Consider the following 16,310-nt stretch of genomic DNA (forward strand, 5'->3'; position numbering starts at 1 on the left):
ACTGACAAAGTGAGCAGCAGCTTAAGGCACATTTTTCTTCAAAGACTGTGGCGGGGGACCCTTCAGATATTTTGGCAGTTATTTTTAGCAGATAGGTGCTTTGAAAGGTGCTTTATGTATGTGTTCATAGTATATATTCAGGATGGATGATAATGATACTGTGACATGTGTCCTATCTATTTATAGTTTGATGTATAGTGTACTCACTTGTGCTATGAATTCTGTTTCATGGATGGCTTTCACTGTACTGCTTTCAGCAAGATAAATCATATTTTTAATTAACAATTATCTAATGTCTATTGTGTCATACAGTTATTGTATTTAGTATCATTTTCACGACATCAACAGGACCGTTGTGGGATTACACCTATACAGAAATGACATATATGACATATGTGACATATGACATATACAGTATGTGGCCTATATCAACAAGTGATGTTGCCATATATGTCACCTAATAGGGGATATATTATTATCAGATATATAGATCCTCTGGATATATGAAGATATAAGTTTATAACATATAAAATACCCAGAGTAAAATGTGAATATGTACATAAATTAAAAGTATCTATGATGAATTTTTATACGGTATAACATGTTGCAACTATGTATGTTGACAATATATATTAAATTTATATACGCTATGTTTATCAAAACATCATATATATAAAAATTATATATGCTTATATATGTTTTTCTTATTACTCTCTCATTGATTTTAAACATGTTTATCTACCCATTCTAGGAAGGTGGTCTCAGACTTCTGGACCCTCTGTATATAATATCAACATATACTGACAGGCTTTGGGATGGATATATATTTATGTAACACATGTCTACAATATAAGCATACATACATGAACATATATATTTGTATGGGCTGGACATGTCAATACATGAAATTGTTCCAATTTCAAATAGGTTTTATATATAATTTTTACATATATTTTATTCTATATGTACATATATTTCATACATAGAAAACCAACATATGTAAATACATCACATTTGCATATTGGCAGAGTTGATTGTGTGAGGATTAAAATTCTGTGTATTGACTATGTAACACCTAATTTGGTTTTTATTACATTGAACAATGGCTCGGATGATATAAGGCTCCATATTTGCTTGCTTTTCAGGAGCTTCTGTATTATTATTAAGTGTTGAGTCAGAGTAGAGTTTCCTAGTCATAATTAAGACTTGGAAACGAACATTATTTATAAGTTGTAAATTCCAATAACTCGATTAGAACACATCGTTGGTGTCCTTTAGCTAAATGTTTAGGTTTTATGACCTGAAAATTTACTGTCTTGATTCCATCTCACTGCTCTCATTTATATACAGAGCAGGCAGCTGTTCAGCAAAAAGCTCCAATTTCAGCTCCAATAAACCATTTCTTGGGATCAGAACCAAACATACGATACAGTTGGCAAAAAGCTGGGGAACATATCGGCGCATTTAGCAGCAGAACAGCCAGACATTTTTCCAAAACAGAGCTAAAAGGAAAGTAAATACTGGACTGACTTTTATCAGGTCGTATGCACCAAATAAATGCTGTGGAAGTTTAAATAGGCAACTAGTTGATAACACACACAACAATGTTATCAGTTATCAGTATGTCAGTGTTATGTCTTCAGCCTGTTCTGCTGCTCCCAAAAATGACTGAAGTTCTAACTGACTGCTGACCAGTTATTCTACAATAGATCCAATTCACATGGAAGGAAGACGTTGATTATCTTTGTCTGCCTTCACTTTGGCTGTTATTCTTCAAAGGCATCTGACTCAGCAAAATCCTATTGACACATATCCAGACCCAGGAGCTGCCCAGTGCAACAACAGCCTTCTAACCAAACTTGTAGTTTAGTTATGTGCAAAACACTTTGCTCCAAGGCTCTTTGATAATCAGGGCTCTATTTTCATGCCAGTTGAAATCCGGCAGAGGCATAGGCACAGCCAAGTGCATGACCATTTTGTACTGTACTGTTTGGTAATTTCATGGCTTCAGTCGAAGCCTTGCTGAGTGTGAGGTGGTGAACTGGTGGTTGTGTTATTACAGTTCCAGTGGGAATGTGGAACTTTGGTATCCATTTTTTGTCCATTGTCTGTTTTTTGTCTGCTGAGGCAATGTCTTGTGACAAGTAGAGATTTTTCTTTTTTGCATTTACAGAACTGAGATACGATATATTCTCAAATGGTGGATGGGGCCTTCATTTATTTCAGTGGCCTTTTATTTGGGACAGGGTTATATTAGAGACCGGCCTTTATTTGTAATTTCTCCTGTCCAAACCATGTTCACTTGTTGTCCTGATGAATTCAGTATAATGTCTATTTCCACAGCGTTGATTCATCTCTGTACAGCAAGAGTCATCTAAGGCGTTCACTTGAATTGATTCCCCAAACGATATTAAGTTACCACGAATGAAACGCAACATAATGCTTTTAAAGTCTTTCAGCCTTTCTGTCATAGGTCAGCTTTAATGTGAAAGAAGAGGACATTTTGAGTGCTGATGGTAGCTTAACATCAGTCTGGAGTATAGCAAATTAGTTGTACTGTTGGAATGAGTTCTGTGGAAATGTATGTCATACTGACTTTACAATGTAAGCTTCTGTTGTAGGTGATTCCTTTTATTAAGAAGTCGTTTTTATTTGTTCATTCTAACGACACCCCCAGGCCCTACTTTTCACCTGATTAAATCTTTGTTGCCATTATGTTGTAACACAAATTGTTGCATCTGTAGTCTTTACCTCAGCCCTGCACATTTACTCCAAATACCATTTTCTCTGGATAATCTAATAATGTCTGTCAAGTGAATGGGGTTGTTATGGTGAGCTGTCATGCTCCTTTGTAGATAACTACTGCTTTTTTTCCCACAGTATTTGAAGTAGTGTAATTTCTGTGCAAGTAAATATACACACATTTGACTAAAAATGTGTCACTATCTTGAATGCATGTTCATAATGCAGTTAGTTTATTTGCATATTAAATAATTAGAGATACAGCCACAGTGAGAGATGACTAGGAAACCAGACTGACATCAAGCAACACTTCAACTTAAAGGTCCGCTGTTTTATACTTTACTGGTGTTTTAAGCTTTATTATCCATAAGAGGATTTATTTTTGATTTAAAGAACCAAACGCTGGGTCCAGATGAGTCGGGCTTGGGGTATATAACTGAATGTTGTGAGTTGTTCACTGTGACATCACAAAGTTACAGAAGTCCTGACGGCTCATTTTAAGGCTCAGTTTCTGAATACGGGCTGCGTGCATTTTGTCTGTTGAGTGCGCACGTTGATACTTAAACACTATTTATATAGAACCTAAACCTGTTTCATAAAAGACATGGAAACCTCGCTTTCTAATATGCTTTTTAAAAGCATTTTTGGTGTTTTATGTATTTGGGTGTTGGGAGGACTCATCCAAAGTTTTTTTCTGAGGGGTGGTGTCTAGGAATTTTACTTTCAAAGAGAAAGACCTTGTATTTGCATTTGTATTTGTGGCTACTTTCACAAAAACAGTGCTGACAGGTGAAGCATTCTTCTTCATTTTACACACATGTATTCTGCTCGGCCGTCTGGGTTTTAATCTCTGACCTCTTCAATGTTTAGGCCACTGCTGCCCCCAGTCTAGTCTTTTCTTCCATTTTGAATCCTCCCTTTTCCTCTTGCAAGTCGGTCTTTGATGATTTTGAAGAGTCAGTGTAAATGTATTTCAGTGAGAGTTTGCCCTGAGTGAAATTGGACTCTAATGAAATGAAGGTTAAAATGTAGTAATTTACCTGTTCATAGAGCCCTTGGAAATTTAATGTTTAATTCATCCTAATCCACTAGCAGTCATTTCAGAAGATTACAGGTTTGATCTATTCATATTTCATCCATATTCAAAGAAAAATCCATTTTGCAGTGAGAGGCGTAAATGTTTGACTTTGCGTCGGCCCCTGCTTCCCAGAGAGCCGGGATTAAAGAAGTGCTAACAGAATAAAGGGATTCGGGATGCACATTGCCTCAGGCAGATCGCTTCAGTTTCTAAAGAAGGAGAATATTTTCCTCTTTTTTGTGGACCAGACAGAATGAGCTTCCTCGAAGACAGCGTTACTGGCGACTGCCGCTAACTCTGCTTCAAATAATCTCCAATAATATCACCCTGGAAGCCACAGCGGCAGATTTAGCATTTAGCCGCCCCCTTCACCCTGCTGCTGTTCTCAGGCTTTTGATTGGCTGGCCTGCGCAGCACACTGCAGTAGCTCTGGTCCTTTGGCTAAAGGGCACACAGACAAAGAGGCAGAGCCGATTATCTGTGTCTCATCCAGAGGCAGCACACAGCAGACGCCTATTGTAAGGCTTCAATGTGATGTTGGGGCCTTTTCACAGGAGCCACAAAAGACTTGAGATTATTGAGATTTCACTGATAGTATTGCCATTGTTACTGATATTAAGATGTTGCAGGGAGGGTGAAATATCTGTGCAATCAACCTGCAAAACAAAGCAACTGTTTTGCAGTTACACTTTACTAGGCTTGATAAGGAGCGTCTGATAAGGGAAAAACAGACTTGATGTACGTTAACTGATAGAAACAACTTTTTCTTCTTCACCTTTATCATACAGGTTGACTTTTGTTCCCAAGTCTGTTTTTACTTGTGGAATTAGGTGAAAGAATCAACCCCTCAAAACCATAGGAAAATACACATAAAGAGTGAGTGCTGGACTCCATGTTCAGTGCTTGTTTGAGGTAGGGATGGGTACGAGTACTCGAGTACTCGAGAACTCGTTGTTGACGTCATTATTAGAGTAGCATTTCACTTTTGTTTTTGGCTACAGTAGTTCTACTCACTTGGCGCTACATACGTACACCATGGCAGCCGTGACCAGGAAAAGTGATGTCTGGAAATATTATCCAAATATAATCCACTTGTGTTTCCAGTCGGACACGGACCTCCTGTATTTCTTTTTTTACGTAAAAAAAAAATAAAAAATACATATTATATATATATTGTATATATATTTTGCGAGTAATCGAATACTCGTTCATAAGGTAATGAGATTACTCGAATACTGAAATTACTCAAAATGCCCATCCCTAGTTTGAGGGATCCCGCCTTCACATTAAAGTAGCTGTTTATTCAGCTAATTTAACATGTTTTGCACTTAATTAATTAGATGTGCAGGAGCATTAACAAGAGAGAAATGTAGCATCTAATTCCAAACTTGGCCATCACAAACAATCTGATAGAGAATCTTTAAGTGCCAGCGTAATAAAAGAATAGACCTGAATGAAATATACAACAAATTGATAGATTAGAATGTTTGTGAAGGATCCAGAGTGAAATTCTATGGTTAAAACAAAACATTTGTACATTTTGTATTCATTTTCATCGATGTGTTGCAGCTTCGAAACTGGTGGTCTTTCATTGTAAAAACAAAAAAATGAAATTCAACAACAATGGCAGTGCCTAGAGTGATTGAGATAACACGGTGTAGCAACAGCATCATGGCAAAGGGCCATGCTCTCCTTTCCTCACATAAAACGGAAATTATTTCAGCTGGTTTGATCTTCCTCTATTTACATAATATCAGTGTGGTTCAGCAGCACGGGTGGGCACTTATCATTGATACTGCATTGTGTATTATTCTAATAATTAAAGGAAATAGCCGCCTGGTGAGCATGCTTCATTTGGAATGATTGAATGATTGGCACTTACCAAGCTAATATGGTTTGGGTGAGCACATAGACACAGTGAGGAGAGTAATGATGTCAGGGCCACGTCGCAGACTCTGCCTATGATAGAGTGACTCATTTCCTATTAGCGAGGCCTGATTCCACATGGCTTCCTTCTTGCATAACGCCTCGGCCCACGTCTGTGCCGCCACGCCACTCCAACTGACACCTCTTAACTAAACACACCAAATGGAATAGACATAAACCCTCACTCCTCATCAGCATTCACCAGGAAACACGGGCATCACCCTGCCCTGCTTTTCATGTAGAACAACAAAGACACCATTTGTACGCATCTAAAATGGTTGCTTAAGAAGAAATAGGATTTGCACATCGGACCAAATCGTGCTCTCGGAGATGTAATGGTGATTTGGTTAAGGATGGGTCTGCACTAGTTATTTTGCTTTGCTGCATGTAATGTGGTCTGTCGAGGAATTTAAGGTGATTTAACTGAACTACATTAATACTTCAGTGTCTCTGTAGGCAAATTGGCCTTGATCTTGTCTTTTATTCAAGTGTAAAACTCTACACTACACAACTCATGTGAGGTTCTTGTATTTTACTTGAGAACTTCTATTTCATGCTAGAGAGAAATGATCATTTTTATCTCACTACTCACTACTATTCCTGTTTTGCACTTATATGTTTTAGTTGTTTAGATGTTTTTTTTATTATCATTATTATTATTATTATTTGCAAGTCACTTTGCAGATTCAAATGTTCCATATTTTTCCTATAATAATAATAATACTAATAATACTACTACTACTACTAATAATATTAATAATAAACTTTATTTATAGCACTTTTGAAAACAGCAGTTACAAAGTGCTTCACAATTAGAAATAAAAATCCAAAAACCTCAACAACAAAAAACAATATAGTAAACTAAACAAAACCTCAAGACAGATAGAACCAACAGGAATAAACAACAATCTTATAAAAACACCAGCCTTTACAAGTGGATCTATAACAGTTTTTTAAAAAGTGCTACAGAATTAGCTGACCTAACAGTGAAGGGGCTTAAACAGCAAAGTACAGTCCCCCTTTGTTTTGAGCCTGCACTGTGGGACACTTAAGAGCAACTGGTCAGACGCTGTGAGTGATCTGAGAGTACAGTGATTGAAGTTCAAAAATACTTCAACGTATTATTATTATCATATTATTATCCCAGAGAAATTTGGTTTGCAGCAGGCATCATGAACACATCAAAGACATTAAAATACATTGGCAATGATAAACATCACATACGGAACGCAATGATTCCGGGAGTGGTCAGCTCAAGTAAAAACATTGCTACCACCTCGAACCAACAACATCAGAATGGTAAGCAGTACCAGATCAACCCAATTTATGCAGTAGGTTAGACATAAATACTGCATCAAGTCACATAAAATGTTGTGCAAGAAAGGCAGGTGAGCAGGACTAGGCCTAGCCTAGCAGATTGAGCTTGTCAATAGCAACAGGGATAAAGGAGACTCAAGCATGCCGTGTCTTTGTTTTTGGCATCCTAAAACGGCGTCCAGATGGAGGGAGGTCAAAGTCCTTGTAAAGTGGATGGTCAGGACAGTTGAGAATAAGTTGGGCCTTATTTATCACCCGCTTAAAATATATGTGCTGAAGCTGGGCTTGCTGCACCCCGATCACCTCACTAGCCAAGAAACCAAACTAAGCCACAAAATAATAAGTAAGAGCAGATTCATTAAAGCATTGATAGAACAAGAGGGTGCCATGCCATGGACAGCTTTGAATGCGATCAGGAGGATCTTTAAACTGAGTTCTGGCACGTACAAGAAGCCAGTGAAGTTGGGCCAGAATGGAGGTGATGTGCTCTCTTCGTTTAGTGTTTGTCAAGAGCCTGACTGCTGCGTTCTGAACAAATTGCAGTCGTGAAATTGCAGACTCACTTAAACAGGAAACTAAGGAGTTACAATAATTCAGATAAGGAGTGATAAAGGCATGGATGATTTGCTCTATGATGTTCTTAGGCAATGCTGAACTGATTTTAGCAATATTTCTGAGCTGCAAAAAACAAGATTAAACCGATTTCTCAATGTGATGGTCAAAAGTCAAACAAAGACAACACCAAGATTCCTCGCAGACGGCTTTGTATTCCCTGCTAAATGTCTGAAGTGTGGACTAATGTTCTGTGCATGGTTTGATCACATCTGATTGACAACGACCAAATTGAAACGCTGCTAAATCTTGATTAGCTGACGGAAGTGTGTGACTTCACCTTTTTCTAAATGAGCCCCGCCTCCTTCAAACCAGTGAGAGGAACGCACAGAAAAACACAAATACAGAAATGTCTCATGTAAGATAACTAAAACTCTCCAACACTGGTGTGTACTGATGTAGAAATCCATCACTTATAGTAAGAAGCTGATGAAGAAAATATGTTTTCAGTTTAATTTGGAGCGCTTTATACATATATACATATGAAAGTATGGGGTTTGAAACTGAGACATTGCGGCAGCAGCCAGAAGAGCTCACACATAAGCTGAATTGGACAGCTGGTAAGACAACACAAGTACAGAACTTCTACAATCCAGCGAAGAATGAAATTCACAACCCAATAAAAGACATTTTGAGGGATTCAGAGACCCATCTGCCTCTGGTGAGGACCCACAGCGAGATGAGACTTGTGTAGCGCTGGTATGGGGTCTGGTGTCAATTGCTTCCTACGCAGGACGGATAAGAAAAAATGTTCTGTAATATCAGTGAGTCCTGCGAGTGTGAGGGATAAGTTTTTGCTCAGGATGGCAGGGTAAGCTAAAAGCTACAGAGTCAATGTACACGGGATTTTCCCTCCACTCGGCTGACTGTGCAGCAGCAGCAGCAGCAGCAGCAGCAGCAGCAGCAGGACTACCCCAGATCAGCATTGTGCCGTGTTCTCAGAGGAGCTGCCCTGCTTCTACCTCTGAAAATAGCACAATAAGGAGGCCTGATTGAAGTAGTCTTGTATCACATCCTGCCATACCTCGGCTCTATACGCAAGAAGGCGCAGAAAGCAGCGCCAGTGTTCGGAGCACAGCGAAGGTTCAAATGATGGACAGCGCTGACAGGGGTAATGATGTGTAAATTACAAGCGGGTCGACACTGCAATGTTTTCCCCGGTGGTGAAAGAGCAAACTCATTTCATAAACACAATGATCGCTAAAATATTCATAACAAACAAGAAAATGGGGTCAGACTCCCTCCTCCTACCAGGCCATTACATTTCCTTTGTGTGTGTTAATTAAGTCAACAAATGACTTATAAGATCATAGTGCCACTACATCGCCTATAGATTCAGTCTTCAACATGTGCTCAGACAAATTAGAGGTTTTGTACAACAAAGACAGGAATTATAATAGTATGCAGTGAAGACAATTTGTATTGAGGCAGATAGAGCGCAGGGAGCGGTGATAAATTGCTCTAATAAAATACAAACAAAAGCCAATGAGAGAGATCAGACGAGGGAAGAAGACTTACAGCTCGGAGAGTTGGAGGTGCTGGAAGAGCTGCCATGACAGAGTGGTGAGAGGATTCTTTGACAAGTTTCTGCAGAGGAAAAAAACAAAAAACAAAGAGAAAGTTAAATTCAATTATTTTATGTCTCATCCTTGATGTTATGTCTGTTCCGTTTGTGTACCATTTTCTCAATTCTAGTTTGATGTACTTTCAGAAACACAATTACCAAATTGTTTTCAGGGGTCATTCTGGTGCTTTTTTTTCCCTCCTCCTTTTGAGGTGAAATACTTTTTTCGGTCACTTTGGGTTTTGTTTTTGTCTCAACACATCACTCTGTACCTCTATCTACAGTATTATGACGTATTTCAGCAAGTAAATTTTACTAAATAAAAGAACATGAATAGACAACTAGATATACAGGCCTGCATTAATAGCTGAAAATAAGGCAAAGTACTATTGACACGGAAAAGGAAACAGGCGTGTCTGTGTGGAGCTTCAGGGCTCAGCCAACTCAATAAAAGAAAGTTGACCGCTTTCGAGCCAAGTAATGCAGTTGACTTAAGGAACCCCTGCAGCTCAGGAAGCCTCTAAATTCAATAGCAAATATCCAGAGACTTACGAGTGATTTGACCAGAACCTTTAATCAGTTTAAATATGAACAACAGGCATCTGTCTATACAGTTATTAAGAAATACAGCATCTCTGTGCGGGCATTAACACAGCAGTTTGTCATAAAGTATGCTATCAAATCCAATTATCAGCCCCTGCTCCATCGATGTGCTGCATTACATCATGAGAGGAAAAAGAACAAGCAGCATTCAATCTCATCTGATGTTTCCTTTGATGTGAACAGTCGCTTAATGACTCACACATTTTTCATGTTTTTGTCACTTTGAACACAACACAGCTCACAGTGTGTATCCAGCCAATGACAGAGGATATAACATAATGTATATACAGGGGGACGAGACTGAATTTTGATGGAGACACTGGGTCAGTAGAAAAAGCAACAGAATACAGCAACTGAAAAACAAGATTTAAATATGAAATACAGCAAATTAAACACGACAGATAATTGTAGAAAACAATTTTTACAATATAATGTGGGATGTGTTAAAAATCGATGTTTCAGTGTTTTAAAGTAAGACCTTTTTTAAAGCATCAGACAAAAATGCAATTATAACACAGATCTTAAAATACAAAGGAGCGAATTGTGAACTTTTTTATGTATTTTTTTTACATTTCTAGTTGTGTACATTGAGTTCATACGCACACACAAATACTCCATAACAGGCCATTTGTATGGAAGACCTAATAGATGCTCCTGTAACCAGAAGTGTCACTATGGCAACAGGGAGCTATGGATGTTGCAGGACTTTCTATCCATCATGCACACATACAATGACATATGCACATACACACACATGCGCACACACACACGTGCACGCCCACACACACGCCCACACACACACACACACAAAGTTAGAACCCATAGTTTTAGTACATTTGCATCAAGTCACACACACACACTGGTTAAATACTGTCACCTTGAAATGTGTGCTAGTGTGATGCAGTGCTCTGAATACAGGGAATGTGTGTGAGAATATGTAAAGATGCTGCATGAAATTTCCCCTCCCAGAGAAAAGCTGTGGTCCCACAGGGCCTGTATTATACACTGAAAGAATGCATTACAGGGAGGGGGAGAGGGAGAGCAAGAGAGCGAAAAGGTGGGCGAGCAAACAGCAGCTCATTAGGTGATGTAGAGCAGGTCTGCTCAACATTTACGTCAAATCACACACACTCAAAATAGACACGCAGATCACACAGAGCACAGATCTCCAAATAGACACACGTCAAATGATGAAACCCTAAAATAGACACACGTCAGACCAAAGATCTCCAGATGTACATACGTTAGATCGCAGGACTTCAAAGAAACATTCAAATCGACACACATCGATTTTATATTTTATAACAAAAGAGTATATTTCTTAATTGCGCAGAATTCTTCAGACGGGATGGGATCATTTCTGGTGCGTGAATCACAAACATTAAACCCTGGGACCCTTTAGAGAGCCCTGGAGCCACCTTGAAGACTTTGAGGAACTGCCTCAAGGGTCCATGAACTATGGACCAAGAGCAGGCACCCAAACAGCAGCTGAGTAATAAATCTACTTGTAAAAACGACACAAGTAAATGTTACTGTAGTTCAATTAAAGGGCACCTTTTTGTTTTTTAAAAAAATGGAAGGTATACCATGCCTAGCATAACAAAAGTTATGCTAGTTCTACAAACTATAATGTGTATCCTACCCTACGAGTCAGTGTCCAATTTATGACAGTGTTTAATATGTGATAAAAAAAATGGTGAAAATCCCCTTTATCCAGTAATGTTACTACTTTGATGGTTTGTTGTGTGTTTGCTATCCAGCTAAGCAGAATCTATACTCACCAAACAGTAGTTAGAAAACAACAGAGAATACTAATAACACTGTTGAGGAGAAGAGAGGAGAGGAGAGGAGAGGACGAGTGTTTTCTGAGCACAGAGTGAGACCTCCTTCACGTCTCTGGCAGGAAGTGTTCTGTTTTCAAAGGTCATCCTTCGCATCTCGACAAGAAATGTCAGCTAAAATTGGATTTTGGTCGGAAGGGGGGGGGGTAAATGAATTAATAAATAAATAAACAAATCAACAAATAAGCCATCAAAGCTGACGGAATGCCAAAAGACAGGAGGTGAGGAGGGGGGCCAATGATTATTAAATTAAAAAATTAGCGGAGTAGAAAATTAATCTATTTATAAGCTAGGCAGCTCAGTTTCCAGAACTGGAAGGACATACTGTATACTGCCACCCGACAAGCACGCACACACACTTCCATTACTTTGACTGAAGTGTAAAACAGACACAGTGTCAGTATCCACACAACACTTATTCAGTCACCGAGCCACAAATCATCTCTGCTCCTCAGACGACGCTCATTTGAATATAGAATTATAATTATGTGATTCACATGAAATTTTCATCAGGTTGAGGTAAAAAAAAATATGCGTTACAGCGACGGATGTATCTAGGGTGTTAATATTGATGACAGCATAGGCTCCCCAGCCAGAGGGCGACGAAGTGGATGCTAAACTCAACCTGGGTATTTGCTCCTCTGCAGAGGAGGCACAACTCCTCCTCCCTCCTTCTTTAATAATTCTGTTTGGCACAGATGCCATTGGGAGGGCTTGGCTACTCGAGAGGGTTGGTTAATTAGTGCAGCATCTACTGTCTGAGTGTGGGGGAGCTCTGCACATTGACATTCAGGACCACGCAGAGGAGAACCAGACAGCCACTGAGCGAGATGTCGCAAATGATCAGCAGCTTGGACGTCATGAAATCTAGTCGTCATCTGTCAGGCTGAGGGGAAGCTGCTAATACCACAAACTAATTGCTTCTTTTTTTGTGTGTTCATTTTTGCAGCATTGTGTTACTTAAAAACAGATTTTTGTTTCCTTGAAATGTCACAGAGCCCTTTATGTTATGAGTAATGTCAATGACTGGAAGCTGCGAAAACACACCTCTCAAAAACAGAATGTCTAACTTTAAAATATCAGAGATGTCAATCTTAAAAGAAAGTTGTTTTCCCCCAGTCCTGCAAGGCTGACATTTTAGAGGAGGGAGGTTTTTTTCTGTACAGCAGCCATTTGCAGTTTATGAAATAATGTTGCATTAATAACATAACGGGAAAAGTAATGGGATCCAGGTCATCTTTTGTCTAGAGCATGACACTAACAATGCAACGTAAAAGGTAATTACAGTCAGCAATTACATAAAATGTAATATAATGTAAATGTAAAATACATAAAAAGCCAAACATTATAATGAAAATACACCTTCATTCTGCTTCTCTCTGTCACTGACTGTGGCAACACAAAAATGATTCAGCCTGCAGTCAAGTTCTCATTCAAGCTTGTATTCATCCAAACACCCAGGAAAACATCCTTTTGGAAACACTCTCCAAGAAGACTGAATGAATGTCAGCATGCAGTTCCAAAGATAAAATGTGCCATGCCAGGTATTATTCTGCAATTTCTACATTTATTATGTTGATGCAGTGCTTAAGACATCAAAGCCATAACCCCTTATCACCAAAGGTATTCCCAAAATAAATCGTTCCCCCTCATTTGCAAAGGTTGAACTTCCCATAACCCCAAGATCGTCCTTTAGCTGGAAGGTGACAAATAAAAAGTAAACTGCACAGTGAAGAATTCAGCTTTAAGCTGCTAATGATGTCTGCATGAGTCTACGCCACTGCAGCCTCCTGCGTGTCTCTGCCTGATAATGCTCAGAACGTATTTCATGCTTTTCATCCCAACCAGTGTAACTATGCATCTCATGGTCCATCGGTCCATCCCCTCTACAGCTGAAGCTGCATGCATCCTGCCTGAATGCACACAGTGATAGAGTACTGAATGTATATGGATATGCATATTCAGCCAGACCAACCATGCCTCCTTCACAGAATGAAAATGCAAATTTAAAATATCCTAGGCCTCTTAAGCCCCAGTCGGACAGAATTTATTTCTCCAGGGGAGGTGAGGTGATTTTAACATTACCTGCACTGGTCAGGGATTTTAATCTCTTACAGAGCATATATGACTAATTTTTCACTCCTACCACAGTGATAATTACAGCCGCAAATGCCTAATGTTTTTTCAGCCAACTTGCTACTCCTCCTGTAATTTATATTCTGTCCTTCTGTCCAGCACTTTGTGTTTTTGGCCTATACTTGTTTAAACTCTGTCAAACTACTACCATTAAAAGCATGCTGGATTAGCTATTAGCTATGTTTGCAACGTATCCATGGACGTACAGACAACCATATCACTCTGATACCAAAGCAAACTATGAATATGATAATTCTCAGACAAATTGTGAAGCATCTTTTCTTCCCTGATTTGTAATTCTTTTATTCTCACTGGACATCAGAGATAATATGTGTTTCATCTCTCCGCCGGCCCCTTGGCCTCCTCTTTGGGCATTGTCCTGTGGAATGTCTGTTTATTACAGGCCATATCATGTAATTGAGATGGTTAAAATGCCATCTGGAATGATGAGTTTAATTACAGAGGAGCACAGTCAATATTTTATTTCCCACCTGCCTTTTTATGTTAATCACATTTGAATGGGGCTTTAGTTCACCTTCTTAAGTCTAAGGTGATATTATCTGTGGTGTGCGACCTTTGACTCTGATCTCATTGGACTTTAATTTACATTTAGGTGTAAATAACTGAGAAAAAACGTTTATTGGTTTTTTTGTCAGTTGTTGCCATTCCAAGTTGCAGTACTCCTCCAAATCCATACCATTAAATATACAGTATATCACATAAGCCGTAAAATACACCTCATCTAATCTTGTTAAAACACCTTTTAGGCTCTATAGCCTAACATCCACATTCCTGCGTTTCTTCAAAATTGCTGGCTAAGAGATCTATTTTCAGGGCTTCCTCCGTGAAAACACACACACACAAACACACAGTCCAAAGACTAAAGAGACGACAGTCCAGCGCTGCACAAACCCAGATCTCTGGTTTTAATGCTCACCCTCCACCCCGACCGTCACAACACTACTTTTTTGTTGAGCTATACAAGAACGTCACACTGCATTTCAAATATGCATTTGCATATGCACACATTGGCATTGAACAGAGAATGTGTAGACCCCTATATAAGCCATATGACAATCCGTAATGTTACATAACAGTGAATTATCTGCAGTTCACCCCTGTTTTCAACTGCTGTGGATCACTCATTGCTCTCAAACGTGTTTCCAAGGCACGCAGCTGTTTACAGCCAAAGAGTTGTAATAAACCCACTGTGTGTTACTCGCCCAGCACAACAGCTGACTAGTAGAGTTTCACAGGTAAAGACCAAGGTACTCCCCTCAGTTGGTGGAAACCAAGCAAACAAAACAGAGCAAACAGGGTATTGAATATGTTCATTAATTCAGCAGCTGGCCAGAAACGAGATCTCCTACGAAAATTGAATATTAGTCATTTCAATAAATCCAAATAACGGCTCTAACAGCTCCAAATAAATGCTAATGTTGCTCCTGTTACTTCAGGAAGAAAGCAACTGTTTGCTATCATGTTGTGTTTACAGCTTGTTGCTCTGCCCCCAAGTAGCAAAGAAAAAAAATAAAATAAATCAGTGACTGCAGGTTCAACTAGTAAGATGAACTGCTGTTGTGCTTAGCAAATGGTGGAAATGACTTTGACCAGATAACAATCAAAAGAGTTTGCATGACTTGCTGCTGAAGAATAATTCTTTTCACATCAAATCAATCTCTTGTTTTCTTGGTCTGTTTTGTGACTCCTGGACTAATTATATTTAGCTCTAATTGTTAATTGTCTTTAACCCTGTAGAGATGCTTGATATTTGTTTTTAATGTATTTTTCAATGTATTCATTTAGTGCTTTAATTGTTAAATTTCTCAGTGTGGCATTTTTAAACATCAGTATACAGTGACTTTTTTAAATGAATTACATTTGTGGTATAATTACCATAAACAATGGCGTCGATGTGATAGAAAATTCTCCTCAGGTTTCTCCAAATCATGTTTTGCCTTACAGGAGAGGCTTAGCTTAACAACTGAACTTTTTCTGATTTGTGTCATTAAACAATGTTCTATGTTTTATAGAAATCCAGATGATTTTGGCTCTACCTAACCTGAGGACGCTTCATTGTAAAATGCCATGCAGAAGCTGAAGGCCACTGAGTGACTGTCTCATTTGTTTACAGTAATTACCAGGATGTCTCAAAATCAATGAGCTAATGATCTATTAATGACAAAAGTGGAGCCTTAATTAAAGATAGAATAATTTGCATGAAGCAAATGAAATTTATCTTTTCACATATTCCGCCGTGGTTGTATATTCAGTACATGTACTATAGTCCCCACACTAGAAGCAAGTGCAGTGTCAGCCACAGTGCAGATCCTCTTGAGAAGATTTTGGAAGCTCGTTCACATGTAAAAACAATCACCTGAAATAGCTGGAAAACAGTTAGTGGCTGTCATCTTAAGGTTTGATTTCCCTCTGGGGAAGCTCATAAATTTAGGAAGCAGTATACTTATCTTCAGTTTTAAACATCTTGTTC

The 16,310-nt window shown here is 38.8% G+C and overlaps 1 protein-coding gene across 1 annotated transcript in view; it reads right to left on the bottom strand.

Annotated features, from left to right (window-relative positions):
• Positions 1 to 16,310, bottom strand: part of ntrk3 (neurotrophic receptor tyrosine kinase 3) — a 175,151-nt gene that overhangs the window by 94,779 nt on the left and 64,062 nt on the right. Inside the window, exon 4 of the mRNA XM_022744966.1 lies at positions 9,194 to 9,262. Coding sequence (XP_022600687.1) covers positions 9,194 to 9,262 — 69 coding nt within the window. The remainder of the gene's footprint in view (positions 1 to 9,193; positions 9,263 to 16,310) is intronic.

Source organism: Seriola dumerili, unplaced genomic scaffold (assembly GCF_002260705.1).
Source record: "Seriola dumerili isolate Sdu_G_001 unplaced genomic scaffold, Sdu_1.0 BDQW01000003.1, whole genome shotgun sequence".
Taxonomy (NCBI): Eukaryota; Metazoa; Chordata; class Actinopteri; order Carangiformes; family Carangidae; genus Seriola; species Seriola dumerili.